We start from the raw sequence: 15,157 nt of genomic DNA, 5'->3' as shown, positions 1-15,157 counted from the left end.
AAACAAGAAGAAAATGAATATATTTACAAACTAATGACACAGTTGGATGAAAAACTTCTAAAGAAGAAGAAATAATTATAAATCAGACAGGCTGCTAACCACATTAAAAAGCTCATATTTCCAACATCAGATTTTTACCTGATGTGTTGCAGTTTTTGTATTTAGTAAACTCTTTGTTTCTTTGCGTCTCTGCTGTTTTTCTGAGTTTTCTGAACTGAGTTCATGAAGAGGTGATGTTAATGATTCTACACATAAATACACATTTGGGTGGTGAGAAAATATTGATATGAAGAAAATCATTTAAGAAGCTTTGAATCTGTTTTAGTATAAAGATTAAATCAGACTGCTGATTTGTTTCAGTTTAAAAACATATAAAAATCTGAAAACTATTAATGAACAATAATTTATGATGGTAAAAGTTTGAACATCTGATTCATTTTTCTGAAAATGTCAGTAAAACGACTTTGACAGATTTTCATTTCAGAGGTTTTTGATTTTCCAGCTGGACAAAGAAAGAAAATATAGGAAGAGTTTCTCAGTGAAAGTGTCTCTGTGAGTGCAGATGTGAGTCATGTCTTCAGGGTTGTAGAAGGACCCCTCCCCCCTGTCATAGTCCAGCTGGACTCTGATCCTCTGGAGCAGTGGTTCCCAACCTATTTTCCTTGTAGACCCCTTCATGCAAATATTAAAAAGCCATGGATCCCCTACCCCACCATGTGCTAAAATCATACTTGGTTTTATGCTTTCAAAAGTGAGATTCTCGCCATACATAATGTATTCTGGCTGAGTCCTGTCCTTTGATAAAGCCAAAGTTACACCACTGCCAAACTGGTCTTGCTGGAGGATGTTGCAGGCAGCAGAACGTTCTCCACTGCACCTTCAAACTTTCTCATGTCTGTCACATGTTCTCAGTGTGAACCTGCTCTCATCAGTGCGACAATGATGAATCTGCCAATCCTGGTGTTCTCTGGCAAATGTCAAATCAGGCTGCATCGTGTTGGGCTGTGAGCACGGGCCTCCACTTGTGGAAGTTGGGCCCTCATACCATCCTCATAGAGTCTGTTTCTGACTCAACGTGCACATTAGTGGCTTACTGGAGGTAATTTGGTAGGCTCTGGTAGTGCTCATCATGTTCCTCCTTGTACAAAGGAGCAGATAGCAGTACTGGCCTGTCTCCTGGTATCTCCTCCATGTTCTTGATACTGTGTTTAGAGACACAGCAAACCTTCTTGCCACAGCGATGTGGCCTCCAGGATGAGCTGCACTACCTGAACATCTTATGTGGGATTCAGACAATCGTCTCATGTTACCTCTAGTGGGGAGCAGACTGGCTAAATGCAAACGTGACCAAAGATCAGCAAGAAAGGAAGAAGACAGGGAGATGGTCTCACCACCTACAGGACCCATTATAGAGGTTGTCTTGCTGACAAATTTGCTCTGCCAAGGGGAGGTTCATGGATATAAGGCTCCTGTTGATAATCTGATTCATCTATTTACTGTTATTTATTTACTTTGAATTATGGAACCTATGTAATCTTGCCGGACCTGACCGGAGGGGACAGAAAAAGCAAAATGCAAAGCAGAAAGAAGAAAGAGGAGACAAAAACACAACAAATAGAAGGCAATGACCCTTCAATCCAAGCTTTCACCAGTCAACAAATTGCTCCACTTGAACAGAAACACACCAGAAAATTTCCTACTGCTTTTACAGAAAAAACAGAGCTGACAGTAATCGATTTCTTAAATAATAACCAAAGAGGTAAAAAAAAAAAAAAAACATTACAAACGTACAGAGAAAAACAAAATTACCTCTTAACGTATAGACCCACTGGACAACTCAGTGACTGTGTCAGCATGCAAAGTATGAGGAATGTGTCTGTTCCATTTCTACAACAGCAGGTGAAATTGATTCACAATCAGTGTTACTTTCAAACTGGACACATAGATGTCCCAGAAGAATGATGGACTTTGACTCACACAATAATGGTTATGAGTTCTATTTATTTTAATTATTTACTTTTTTTGGGCAGTGTATAAATCCTTCATTGTTTTTGTCAATGAATACATGTTTACATGTTTGAAAAATAAAACATTCATTCATTCATTCATTCATTCATTCATTCATTCATTCATTCTCCTCCTTCTGCAACCCATGGACATCCAATGTCCTCTACAGGTGCTCGTCATAAAATTAGAGTATGATGAAAAAGTTGATTTATTTCAGTGATTCCATTCAAAAAGTGAAACTTGTATAATGTAGACATTCATTCCTCCCAGACTGACATATTTCAAATGTTTATTTCTTTTAGTTTTGATGATTATAACTAACAACTAATGAAAATCCCACATTGAATATCCCAGAAAAATAGAATATTACTTAAGACCGATAAAAAAAAAAGGATTTCCAGAAATGTTGGCCAGCTGAAAAGTATGAACATGAGAAGTATGAGCATGTACAGCACTCAATACTTTGTTGGGGCTCCTTTAGTCTGAATTACTGCAGCAATGCGGCGTGGCATGGAGTCCATCAGTCTGTGGAAACTTTACACTCGACCTCAAGCAACGTGGATTCTGTGTCTCTCCTCTCTTCCTCCAGACTCTAGGACCTTGATTTCCAAAGGACATGCAAAATTTCCTTTCATCAGAGAACATAATTTTGGACCACTCAGCAGCAGTCCAGTCCTTTTTGTCTTTAGTTCAGGCGTCCCTTGTTCAAGAGTGGCTTGACACAAGGGATGGGACAGCTGAAACCCATGTCCTGCATATGTCTGTGCGTGGTGGTTCCTGAAGCACTGACTCCAGCTGCAGTCCACTCTTTGTGAATCTCCCCCACACTTTTGAATGGGTTTCGTTTCACAATCCTCTCCAGGGTGTGGTTATCACTATTGCTTGTACACTTTTTTCTACCACATCTTTTCCTTCCCTTCGCCTCTCTATTAATGTGCTTGGACACAGAGCTCTGAACAGCCAGCCTCTTTGGTAATGACCTTTTGTGTCTTGCCCTCCTTGTGCAAGGTGTCAATGGTTGTCTTTTGGACAACTGTCAGGTCAGCAGTATTCCCCATGATTGTGTAGCCAACAGAACTAGTCTGAGATTCCATTTAAAGGCCTTTGCAGGCGTTTTGAGTTAATTAGCTGATTAAAGTGTGGCACCAGCTGTCTTCAATAAAGAAACTTTCCACAATATTTTAATTTTCTGAGATACTCAATGTGGGATTTTCATTAGTTGTCAAATATAATTATAAAATTAAAAGAAATAAACATTTGAAATAGTATATAAACTCAGATCCTCTTCCACATCTAGATGACTTCACATACAAAAAATAATAATCAGGACTGCCAAACTGCAAATTAAAAGTCGAGTGCCATCTCGACTTTTGATTACGTGTTTAAAGTTTGTTTGTGTTGTTAGTTTGTGTGTTTTGTTTTGTTGGTTTTACAATTGCCACACACATGCATGGGACAAACATGAAAAATAAAACAAAGGATAGAAATTTTAATTAAAAGTAATAAATCACAAATATGTTATATTTCTAAAGACAAACAGATTTTAAATTTGTTTGCTTGAGAGGGTTTATTGTTTAAAAAATTGGAGATACCTTTATAAATCTATTTTCAATCTACCCTTCTCTCTGTTGTGTTGCTTAAATGTTTATTTTTCTTTAACATAAAGAAAATGGTTCATTATATGAAAAGCCATGTGCAGATAAAACTGTTATGTCGATGCATAAAATCAGTAAAAGTGTTTGCTATTCACATAATTAATAAAGTATCTGAAAGCTGTGATGTTTGTTTCTATGAGCCATGTTACTGATGCAGTTTAGTGGTCTCTAGGTACAACATGCATATCAGACAGTGTAGATGCTGTTATAAGCAGATATATGATATATGCTAACTATCTAGGGCTCCTTTAACTCTTTATGGAATAGATTCATAGAGACAATTCAAAAATATGCTAATTTTAACAGAATGTGTTTTAATGTGTCACAAAGGTTCACATTCTAGAACATCAGTTTTACTACATTCTGTTCTTGGAGTTCAGTTTTAACCCAACATTCAAGCAGCGCACAGGATTTCTGAAAAGACCCAACCAACTACAAACATGTTTCTTCTACAGTGTTTTTCCTGGAAAAAGGTTTGTTTCTCAGAATTACAGAAGGTTTATTGCAGATTACGCTTTACAGTGACTTTTTTAAACTAAAAAGAAACAAACAAACAAAAATCTTAACTTTTAAAATAGTTTTTAAAGATGATTTCTGATAATTTCTTCAATTAAGTGTGATATTTTATTTGTATATATTTTATGTAGCTAACATTTTTATTTGCTCTGAGCAGAAGACAACAGACAAAACTGTTGTGGCAGATGAGAAGAAGCTTAACTCTCAGAAATGGTAAGCAAAGAAATAACCAAATATTGTAGATTATTGCTTAATTATATATTTGATTTTTAACTAAACTTACACTTAACAGTCTAGTTGTTTACAGTTTAACTATATTTCAGTATAACTATATTTATCTAAGAATAAAAAACAACATTTTTCTTTGTCTAGCCAAACCAAGTCAGACACCCAACATCCAAAGGCCAAGAAGAAGACGTCAAAATCAAGATGGATTTGGCCTTTTTGTTGTTTCAGAGTATGTTTCACAGACTTTCCTGGTGTAACACATATTTACAAGTCACTGTTAAATCAGTTAAATTCCTTATTCTGTTAGTGCACAAATTAATGAAAAACTTGTGTGTTTTCCAACAGAGGAATCATCGCGTCTCTCCGGCTGAGAGCACCGATTTCTTGATTACTAACAAAGTAACAGAGATAACAAAGTAAGGACTGTTTTAATGTTTGCATTTATTACTAAAATCAGTCTCCAATACACAACATTTGAGGACAATGATTTTTGTGTTTACATTTAAAAATACCTCTGACTGAATTGATCATATCTGTCATTTGTCTTTCTTACTCTGGTCCAATCCAGCAATTATGAACAGAGTTGGCATGAAACATTTTTAAATAAATAAATAACATTTAATATTCAAGGGGAGCCCCATATCCAAGAGGGGTCTCTTAGCAAAGTTAAGTTTTTTTAGGTATAGTATACTTTATTATATTTTATGTATCTGCTTAAAAATTGTGTGTCCATAATGAAATTAGCATATTTCTGCAACCACAAGGTCTGTTTGAATACGTTTGGGGTAAATGTGTTACTGGTGAAGTCTAAATGAAAATGGCACAAAGCACAAATGAAATCAATTTTAAGCTTAAGGAAAAAGAAGTAAAGGCAGTTTGGACGAGGTCTCTAAAATGGCCATGTTGGCACAGTTTGGCACCATCTGTTCTCAAAGTCCCCAAACTGGGGACCCTCAGGTTACTTCTTTTCAACTTCATTGAGTCGACTGGTTCCAAGGTCCTAAACTAGTTTAGCGTTGTGCTGCTCTGACTAGTTGTTCCTTCTTTCTGTGACAGCTCCACTGAAGAGATAACAGGAGAGCAACTCACACAAAAAATGAGTGCATTATTCTCACATCATGACAAGAGGACAACAGTGGAGCAGATCAAGCAAGACAAGTCACCCTTGTCTGCTAAGAAAAACAAGGAGAAGCCAGCTGGCAAACTCTGGTTAGTTTTAGATTGTAGCCCTGAATTAGCCTCTTTGTGAGTACTCTAGTCTGTTCTACTTCTCTAATGACCTGTTTCTTCCTCCAGTAGCAGATCGCAGGTGATGGGTGTATCCTCTCGTCTATGTCCATTGTCATACCTGAAAATCAGTTTGTTGGATACAAACTGCACCAGGAACACCTTGGAGTCCCTTTCTGAACCAGAGGAATGTTACTCCCTCCAAAATGACATATTCAATTGGTAAGATATAAAGTTAAGATCCCGATCTCTTGTTACAACAGTTCGTTTTTATATGTCCAGTTACTATAATCATGAAGAATTAATTCATTATCAGCCAGTCATGACAAGAAATTAAGATTTTCAATGCAAGCCTTCATACAGCATTAAGTTTGTGATTAAACTTCTCCTAATATACGATTTATTTAAAACACCTCTCTCCAGGATAAGAACATTATCTAACAAATACAGCTGGAGAACCACCGACCCCCTTGGGTGAGTTTATAACCTTATGAAGCTGCAACAAAACATTCACTCCTGAAAATGCTTGAAGACAATGAGTTCCACTCTGAAAGTGTCAGTAAAGTGAAAATGCTAACATCTGTTTGAACCTGTGTTGTTGTGTCAGATTTCCAAACCTCGGGAACACTTGCTATATGAACTCCAGTCTTCAGAGCCTCCTGACATTAAAAGATTTTGTGACGAGCGTCAGTCGTACAGAGCAGATCTGGAGATCAGTTCCTGAGGCTCAACTGCTGAAGTAAAGCAGCGTCGTCACCCTCAAATGTCTCTAGAAGAAAACAATGGGCAAAACACATCTAACCACATTCATGTTCATTTTTTCCCTCTGTGCAGAAAACTGACTGAAATCAGGGACTGTCACAAATCAACTAACTCTGACATCAAGAGTCAACTCCTGCAGTCCTTTAAAGATCTTATCAGTGACCAGAACCCGCAGTTTATGGACAGTTTGCAGAATGTGAGTCAGACAACATTTTGATAATTGTTGCTTAATTCTCGCTTTAGTACACAGTCAATATTCAATTCACTTCAATCTCTATTAAAGACATAAGGTCCAAGATAAAAGAAATGATCTATATCAATATCTAAATACTTCTGTGTGTTTGTGTGTGTTCAGGACGCCCATGAGTTCCTGATCTCGATCCTGACACACATGGAGAGTCTGTCTCCTCTGCTTCAACGGACCGCAGCGGGCCTGGGCAGAAGCTATACCTGTCCAGTGGAAGACAACTTTGGATTTAAAATGGAGTACACCAGAACATGCAAAAAGTAAGACACCGTTCAACACCATGCAATCTGTCAGAGATGCAAGTTAGATATTCTGATGTTTACCCATGTGGAGCCCTTATAATAGTCTTATCTAGGCTGGGTTTTGACCAGTACAGCTGACTTTTAATGTATGTGCAGGTGTGGAGTTCAATCAGTCAGACAGGAGCAATTTACTAATCTGTCTCTGGACCTGGTTCCTGGAGGGTGTATTGAAGACATGATTGAAAAATATCTCCTGGTAAGATTCACCAGTCCTCACTGAGCCGCCATCACAGATCTGATGTGTCATGTTTGCTGTTTGCTGACAGTAAATTTCTGACATGACGTATTGTTGTCTCTGTGCTGCTCTGTAGGAGGTGGAGCTGGAATACAGCTGTGAGTGCGGAGGAAAGTCATCAGGCCAGACTTTGACCTTTGCATCCCTGCCAAAGTGAGTGGCGTCCCCCATATTTCAGAAAACTGTGGTTCACCGACCCTTTTTAGTTCTTCCTAATAATGTAACAATCAAATAAATGCCTACAACATTCACCCATATGTGTTTATATTTATCCTACAGAACATTTATCATACATCTTAAGCGTTTTTGCTACACTCCATCCTTCAACCTGCAGAAAATCTATGACCCTGTGCAGATACAGAGGGACATAGTTGTGTCATCTAAAATGGTAAAGAAACACAGACCATAACAGGGAACAGATACATTGTGATGGTGTGAAAATGAAGAAATGGACTGTTTGTCCTGCTCTGTGTGCTGAAGGTCACTCATTAACTGTTTCTTCTCAGGGTGGTGGCTGTTTCAGTCTGGTCAGCGCCATCAGTCATTCAGGCAGTATTGAAGAAGGTAAGCAAATCCCAACCTGACATGTAACAGATGTTTGTCAGAAACATTTAATTCTGTTAAATCCCTTTGAAAATCTATGGTTAGGACTCTTTGCCGACTGTACTGAATAAGATTGATATGCCACTTTTTTAATGAACAGTTCTGCTGGGATGATTTCACTCCCTTACAAATGAATAAAATCTCTCCTGTTAGGACACTACATCTGTGACAGCATCGACCCAGAAGACTGTCCACTGGAGCCAACTGACCACTGGCTTACCTTCAATGACTCAATGGTCCTTAAAACATCTGGCTGGGACGTTTGCAAGAAAAGGCAGGAGCTGGCGTACATCCTTTTCTATCGGAGACATGTAAGAAAACGTTATCACGTCCTAAAATGTGAGAAAGAGAGTGAGATGGAGAAAGAAGGCATCAAAATAACCAACACAATACTTCACACATTTCTAAAGGTATTTTCTCTATTTTCAGATCTAGAACTGGATGTAGAAAGGGGGTGGGGGGGCAGAAGATCCAGCCACAGCAACAAACAACCATAAGTAAAGTGTCAGGGACCAGCTGCACAAAGTAACTCTTGAGGCTAAATCCCATTTTACCAGAGAAATTCACTCATAAGTTTATTTAGTAACTTTGCTCCTCAAAAATGATCACCACAAGAGGGCAGAGCTTTACCAGATGGGATATGTTCTCTCCCAATCCCATTTAATGTTTGATTCATTCATTCATTTATAAATAAATAACATTGTCTCCCTCACCAAGCTTTTAAAAGATGAGAGTGGAGTGGTATAAAAGAACTGACCTTTAGTTTCTGCTGCAGCAGTTTGCAATAGAAATGTAGAAATGATAGTGCAGACTTTGGGGATAAGCAGGTTAGTGAAAGTACTTGAGTGAGGAGTACAGAAAATTAACATTTAAGATACCATAAATGTTATATTAACATTTAAATGTAAAATTAGCTTCTAATAGTTGAGAACATTATCAAATTCCCACTTCTTGTTAAATGACCCAAATTGAAGTATTTATTCAACTTAAGTAGAAGCTTCATTTTCATTTGAAAAAGCTTAAACAGTTTTATGACATGGCCATTGATCTCCAGATGGAGAATCATCTATCATAATCTATCTATACCAAAGCCATCATGTTTGCACACCACCACTAAATGAACTATATGACCTGAGTGATAACTCTGCACTAAATTTAGGAGATGCTGGAGTTGTATGTATGAAAACATCTCTTTGACAAATCCATCAGAATAAGTAGATTATTTCTCTTTGGATTTTTGGAATGAAAACAAAATTCATCAGCTGACTTTAAACTTAAAGTAGTAACAAGATCATTCCTAAATAAATGTGGAGTTAAAAGTACAACATTGTTGTATAAATGTAATAGAGTGAAAAAGACAAGTTCCTCTAAAACTAATACTCCAGCTGAGTACACATATTTAAAAATGTACTTATTACAGTAAATAAAATTTACTTCATTACTATCTACTCTGGTAGAATAAAATGATAATATACATTTAAAAAATAGCATCTTAGAGTGTTTTGTACAACTGGTTCCTGGATCCCTTGTACCATGGAGCAGCCATGGGACGACAGAAGGTAAGTTTTTCATTATGGAAGATTCCCCTGTGGCAAAGAGCAGCTAAGCCCCCCCACTATCAACCCTCCTGATGAAGAAACATCTGGAGCAACAGAAGATGAAGTCCCCCCCCTCCACACACACACACACACACACACACACACACACACACATTTTAGAGAATACAAGCTAAAAAAAGATGAAGGCAGTCAAAAGATCTTGTCATAGAGAAAACATTCATTTCTATTCTTGTCCTTTTGGTTCTCAGTGCTACATGTGATACCAATGTTGTGTTACAGAGGATTAGACATATTATTGTCCTCAAATCAATCACATTAAGTATTAATTTGTAATTTTTGTCACATAAAAAAATCTTCCCGCACCAGAGTAAATGACAGAGTTCTTTGGGTTTAAGTGCCTGGACTTTTACTTTTCACTTTTTACGTGCTTCCAAAAGTCAATATTGGACAGCAAAGCATGAACGTCAGATACACAGACGTCCCTCTTAAGTTCTTATTAACAAAGCACCATTATATCTTAAAGATGCCATAGTTCCATATAGTCCCAACAGAGTACTTTGCTCTTAGACTGTAGGCTTGTGGTTCATAAAGTTTTTAAAAGTAGAATGGGAGGGAGAAAATTTGGATATTAATCCCATGTCTTGTCGGACTCCCTCTCAGTTTGGGTTCAAGAAGCAAATACTTTCTCTACATGTAGATTAAGTTTAAAATATTCCTTTTTGATAAACCTCATAATAAGAACAGGTTTGGTTGACCCTTGACCTTCCCTTTAGTTATGATGGTATAGGTTTAAGCTGCTCAGGACATCCCATGATTCACTGACTGCCTCTATACTCACACTCATGTTTTTACTCTTGAATTTCCATTTGCATATGACAGTACTGATATTACCAAATGAAGATAATGATATCTTTGTTGTTTGTTTTTCTTAAGGATGTCTGGTAGTAAGGAGTAGACAGGAAAATGGACAGAGAGAGGGGAACGGCATGAAGAAGGACTCCAGCCCGAACTCAGACCTGGTTCAACTGCAATGAAGACTCAAAACCTTCGTCATCAACTTGTGTTTCTCTCTTTTCTTTCTCAGCAGGTGTCGCCAGATCTCAGAGTTCTTGTGCTTGTATGTTCCTCTTTCCTATCCGCTCCACCCCCAACCGGTCGAGGCAGATGGCCGCCCTTCCTGAGCCTGGTTCTGCTGGAGGTTTCTTCCTGTTAAAAGGGAGTTTTTCCTCTCCACTGTCGCCGTGTGCTTGCTCAGGAGGGGAGATTAAATCAAACTGATCTAATCTGTTGGATTCCTTAGATAGGAAATTATTTTTATGAATTAGCTAATAAAAAAATGTAATTCAATTGTGTGTCTGGATTTCTTTTGTTTTTATTTGCATCAATCAATGTACAAAAATGCTGACACAAGCCTAATTTTAAAAAATATCTAAATATTAACTTTAATTTGAAAATTTTAGAAACGCATTAATTTAAAAGTGAACACATGTTTAAGAAAAAACTGACACTTGATACGTCACAGTAGGTTTTTCACACGACACAAAAGATTTCAGTCTTCAGATTTAAGTTTGTTTGTTGAACTGTGGTGTGGTGGCCAGCAACTGTTCTTTAACAGACACAATACAAAAACATACAGTCTCTCTCAACCTGATATCATAGATGCTGTCATCATACAAACTACTAAAACCAGCCTTTTCCCTAAAATCACTGCTGCTCTGCTCTGCTCACACTGCTATTGGGAATGGAAAAGTCAAAAACACAAAGGATTATTCTTCTTTATTTGTCCTGTTTCACTGCATCTCTGCACAAAGTTTTCTGAAAGTCCTTTTCTCGTTGCTCCTGGTACTGATGCTCTCTGACCAGTCGAGCCTCCACAATAATTTCTTTCCCCCTACGTATCTGCATTAACTGAGCAACCACATGCTGTTCCCACTTAGCCTTACATGTCAGGTGTTGTACCAGTTGCTCCTCTTGTTGCGCCTCCTGCAGCAGAACATGCAGATTTATTAACTGATTTAGGGCTTAAAAGAAAAGCATAAAATAACAGGCAGCATGAGGTTAAAAATCCACCCACATCTCCAGCTCTGCATGTCCTATCTTTTAGTGGAAAATGCTAAAGCATAAATCTTAAGATTCTGTAATGTTTAAGGGAGGGAATTTATGAACCTTCCTTCATAACGCCTTGTTATGTGTAAAACAATTCAGTGTGTGTGTGTGTCATACTTGGACCGAACACATGATCCTTTCAAGTAAAATTGTACACATTGAGAAAAACTCTGTGTTTTCTTTTGATTGAAGGTTTATTGGTGTTAGTGCTGGGAAGAATTTCCCTAACAAAATCTTTGGTTGGAACTGCAGCTTCCTTCTTGAGTTCATGAAATCAGAAACAGGAGCAAAATGTTGGTTTAGTCTCCATCTAGTGGTGATCACAGCAAGAAACATGAGTCACACAATTACATGATGAAGATATTTTAGGATTTTATTTCAGCAGTCATTTAACATAATGCAGCTGCAAAATAAAAAGACTCCAATAAAAATGTTTCCAGCTCTGTGTGTGTCCATTTTCTTTAAACATTTCTCTGTCAACATGATTGAAGCAATGTAGAAAACTTTATGAAGAATGAATATACTGCTGAAAACCTCCGATTTATGCTTTATTTTACACAGAACATTTAATAGTAAACAATCATCCAGTGAAGGAGAAATAAAGTGAAAGTTTCTCCTCATTAGGCCTGATTTCAGTTTTTAAATATGTAAAACTTTATTTCTGACATTTTCAGCAGGTACTAACCACCATTCAGGTATAGAGGGAGAAAAGCTGTGGAGCTGTGTAACACTGATGCTAAACTTTGGGATAGTGATTTTCATCTGTCTGCTAGCTTCAGGTTTTTTTGTGTTGATGTTCAAACAGTCCCAAATGAGTCCCCCTCACTGTTAAAACTACACATCCTGTTTTGATATGAAATAAGTATGTACGAGTTCAGCTTGGAGTGATACGTGTCTCTGAGATCAGCTCACATCATGTCAGTGGTCATTTAAATCTAAGGGATTTTAAAGTTGTTTTATTGTCCTTTAATCAAAGGAATCACTCAATGTAACTCAACCCCAAATTTCCTTAAGATACATTGCTTATTTGTCGCTGTTTTACCCTTTTAAGTTAAATTTAAACAATACAGAAAAATAGAGGGTGAACTGAAGTTTGAATAAAGTTTTTGTCTGATTTGTTTTCAGACATTGATATTTTCATTGCTTTTCTCTGATTTTTACAGCATCACTATTAATTTAACTCCCCACATCTTTTAAGCTTTCTCCTTCGGCCCTTGGTACTTTTGCAGCTTTTGATGTTCCTTCTTCTTGCTGATCATCACAATGTCCAGGTGGGTAGCCTTGACCAATTTAGCCATCTGGATCTTTGAGTCCCGCAGGATTTTCAAGATTCTTAATCAGATCATGTATTCCACCAGAAAAATAACAGACATGGTAAATTAAGTATTTATTTGAACAAGTCTGAATAATAGCAAAACAACTAACAAACAAACAAAAAAGTTTCAACCCCTTTACGAGCAAATTTAATTTTTAAATACAAATAAACATAAAATATTTAATCTGCATTTTAAACAAAAAAATGGAAAAACAAAATTAAATGCAAAACAGATCTTAACATCTATAAATATACATGTAAAAAGATGGTGGAATCACTGAACATGTCCACTAAGACTCTGTTTCCTCAGTGTCCATTATGCCAGTTTAACTAGTCTCTCACTGGCCTCCCACAGCTTTTTTGCCACACCAGCATCTCTTGCAAAAGGGCGCAGAGTGGCGGGTCGGCAGTCCACGAAGTAACCACCGCTGTGCTGGGCAGCTTCATCTGACATAGCACAGTAGATGACGGTCTGAGCTCCAATCTCACATGGCACAAAAAACATCCACATGATCACCTGCATCAGCATCCGGAACAGGAATGAGTAGTGACACGTCCAACAACTCTGGACATAACCTGGGGTAAAAAAAAAAAAAAAAATCAACTGCAAAGTTAGCAGGTTTAACATTAACCTTTCAAATATATAAATACTGTAAGTTAGAGATCATTCAAGTACAACCCCCCATTTCCAAAAACATTAGGTCGCTGTGCAAGATGTAAATAAAAACAGAATGCAATGATTTGCAAATCTCATTAACCCTTTAAGTTCAAGATGAAAGACAAAGCAAGTTTTTACCAGGGTGCACAGCATAGGATGTCACTCCTTTCCCTTCTGTGATGCGGGCCAGCTCCTGACTGAAGTAGATGTTGGCCAGCTTGCTGCGGCAGTAGGTGAAAAAGGGCACCAGGTTGTAGTTGAGGTCCTGGAAGTTCAGTTTCTGGTACTTGTAGCTGGAGCATGTGAGCGTTATGACACGGCTGGGGGCACATTCCTTCAGTCGAGGCAGAAGCAGATTGGTCAGCAGGAAGTGACCTAAGTGGTTAACACCAAAACACATGCTGAAGCCGTCATCTGTCCAGGAGAGGATGCTGGGCATGCCTGAGGAGGCAAAACAAGAGAAGAAAATTATGTGAAACACAATAAAGTGGAGGTATGTTATGGCTTGCAGTCCTCACATAACCATGCAATGACATTGGAATTAGCTGAGGTGTCACTGAGTTTATGATCAGATAGTGTGCTCTGGGATTTTATGTGTTTACTAAATTGGAGCACTTATTATTCATAAGTGTCCTTCACTGTTAGTCTTTCAGGACTAAGTGGGTGTCTGCACCCTAAAGGAACTTATGATACATGTTGTCACTAAACTTCTGTGCTATCTAAAAGAAGAAATTATAATTCTAAGATGATAGTGTTGATTAAAGAGATCTTGAATGGTTTCTGAGAGTCTCACCTGCATTATTGATCAGGATGTCAAGTCTCTTCTCTCTCTGGAGAAAATTCTTGCAGAATTCCCTTACAGAGCTCAAGTTGGCCAAATCCAGCTCCATGTGGCCAACATTAAGACTGCGACTCTTAAACTTGATCTCTCTCACAGCCTTCTCAGCCTTGTCATTGTCTCTGCAAGCAATGATGACACGGGCACCTCTCATTGCAATGGCGATAGCTGTTTCCTTGCCAATACCAGAATTTCCACCTAGAACAAGAGCAAAAAGTAAAGTTATGTTTATATCATGCTATGCATCAGTTTAGTTTGCAGTATTCATAATTTTATAGGAGCATCATCAGTGTTGTTTGAGAGTGAGTAAATTCTGCAATCCAAATCCAAACTGCAGTGATGTGAACGGTGAAAGCTACTTATACCTTAGGCTATGAAGGCAGGTTATCCGCTGTATCAATTAACTTTATTTACCTGTAATAAGAACAGTTTTACCATCAAGTCTTCGCAGATCCGTGAAATATCTCCTCGTTTTAATCCATTTCAATATGAAAAACAAAATCAAGGACGCAATAATTGTGTAAAGAAAATACATTTCCCCACGAGATCTAGCTACAAAACTGATACGAGCTGCCACTGATATTGATGCTGGATATGCTAGTTGGTTAGCTTCCTGGTTGGATATGAATAAAGTTACACATTTTCCTTCTTATTCCAATATTCTGGTTCTTGTAGCAGCTAAAAGTGCTGATTGGAGATGATCCAGGATGTATTTAGCAGAAGAAATGACAACAAATCAATTCAATATATTAATAACAATCCCCTTTTGATTCATGTCCAGACGTTGAGAGATGCAGACGCAGTGCGCACGCGCAAACTGTCCAACTCTCACGAGAACAAATTATTAGATGAATTAAAGGAAAAGCTGACCGTTAACTTAGAGTTTATGTGATTGGATT

The 15,157-nt window shown here is 37.7% G+C and overlaps 3 protein-coding genes and 1 long non-coding RNA gene across 5 annotated transcripts; 3 read left to right on the top strand and 1 right to left on the bottom strand.

Annotated features, from left to right (window-relative positions):
- Window positions 1-4,607: 4,607 nt before the first annotated feature.
- On the top strand, window positions 4,608-5,483 carry LOC121648563. Its single transcript, XR_006011995.1, has 3 exons — window positions 4,608-4,635; window positions 4,752-4,822; window positions 5,463-5,483. It is a non-coding gene; the product is annotated as an uncharacterized LOC121648563 (long non-coding RNA).
- Window positions 5,484-5,502: 19 nt separating this feature from the next.
- Window positions 5,503-6,875, top strand: LOC121648557 (ubiquitin carboxyl-terminal hydrolase 26-like). The gene is made up of 7 exons (XM_041998755.1): window positions 5,503-5,615; window positions 5,703-5,855; window positions 6,057-6,107; window positions 6,241-6,372; window positions 6,468-6,591; window positions 6,751-6,797; window positions 6,854-6,875. Exons 1-7 carry the CDS (start codon window positions 5,503-5,505, stop codon window positions 6,873-6,875), a joined length of 642 nt encoding a protein of 213 aa, XP_041854689.1.
- Window positions 6,868-8,462, top strand: LOC121649618 (ubiquitin hydrolase B-like). Its single transcript, XM_042000577.1, has 6 exons — window positions 6,868-6,902; window positions 7,256-7,332; window positions 7,459-7,567; window positions 7,686-7,743; window positions 7,936-8,093; window positions 8,212-8,462. The coding sequence occupies exons 1-6, from the start codon at window positions 6,894-6,896 to the stop codon at window positions 8,215-8,217; spliced, it is 417 nt and encodes a 138-aa protein (XP_041856511.1). The 5' UTR covers window positions 6,868-6,893; the 3' UTR covers window positions 8,218-8,462.
- Window positions 8,463-12,821: 4,359 nt separating this feature from the next.
- Window positions 12,822-15,065, bottom strand: si:dkey-174n20.1 (uncharacterized protein LOC796174 homolog). Of its 2 annotated transcripts, none has more exons than XM_041999384.1 (4): window positions 14,673-15,065; window positions 14,214-14,456; window positions 13,559-13,861; window positions 12,822-13,338 (listed from the first exon to the last, which is right to left on the bottom strand). In XM_041999384.1, exons 1-4 carry the CDS (start codon window positions 14,791-14,793, stop codon window positions 13,079-13,081), a joined length of 927 nt encoding a protein of 308 aa, XP_041855318.1. In that variant the 5' UTR covers window positions 14,794-15,065; the 3' UTR covers window positions 12,822-13,078. The 2 variants fall into 2 exon arrangements, with proteins under 2 accessions (XP_041855318.1, XP_041855319.1); XM_041999385.1 differs by having other exon boundaries at window positions 14,802-15,065.
- Between the last annotated feature and the right edge of the window lie 92 nt (window positions 15,066-15,157).

The sequence above is a fragment of the Melanotaenia boesemani genome, chromosome 11 (genome assembly GCF_017639745.1).
Source record: "Melanotaenia boesemani isolate fMelBoe1 chromosome 11, fMelBoe1.pri, whole genome shotgun sequence".
NCBI lineage: Eukaryota > Metazoa > Chordata > Actinopteri > Atheriniformes > Melanotaeniidae > Melanotaenia > Melanotaenia boesemani.
The sequence above is the reverse complement of the archived record's forward strand: the minus strand, read 5'-3'. Positions and strand labels throughout refer to the sequence as shown.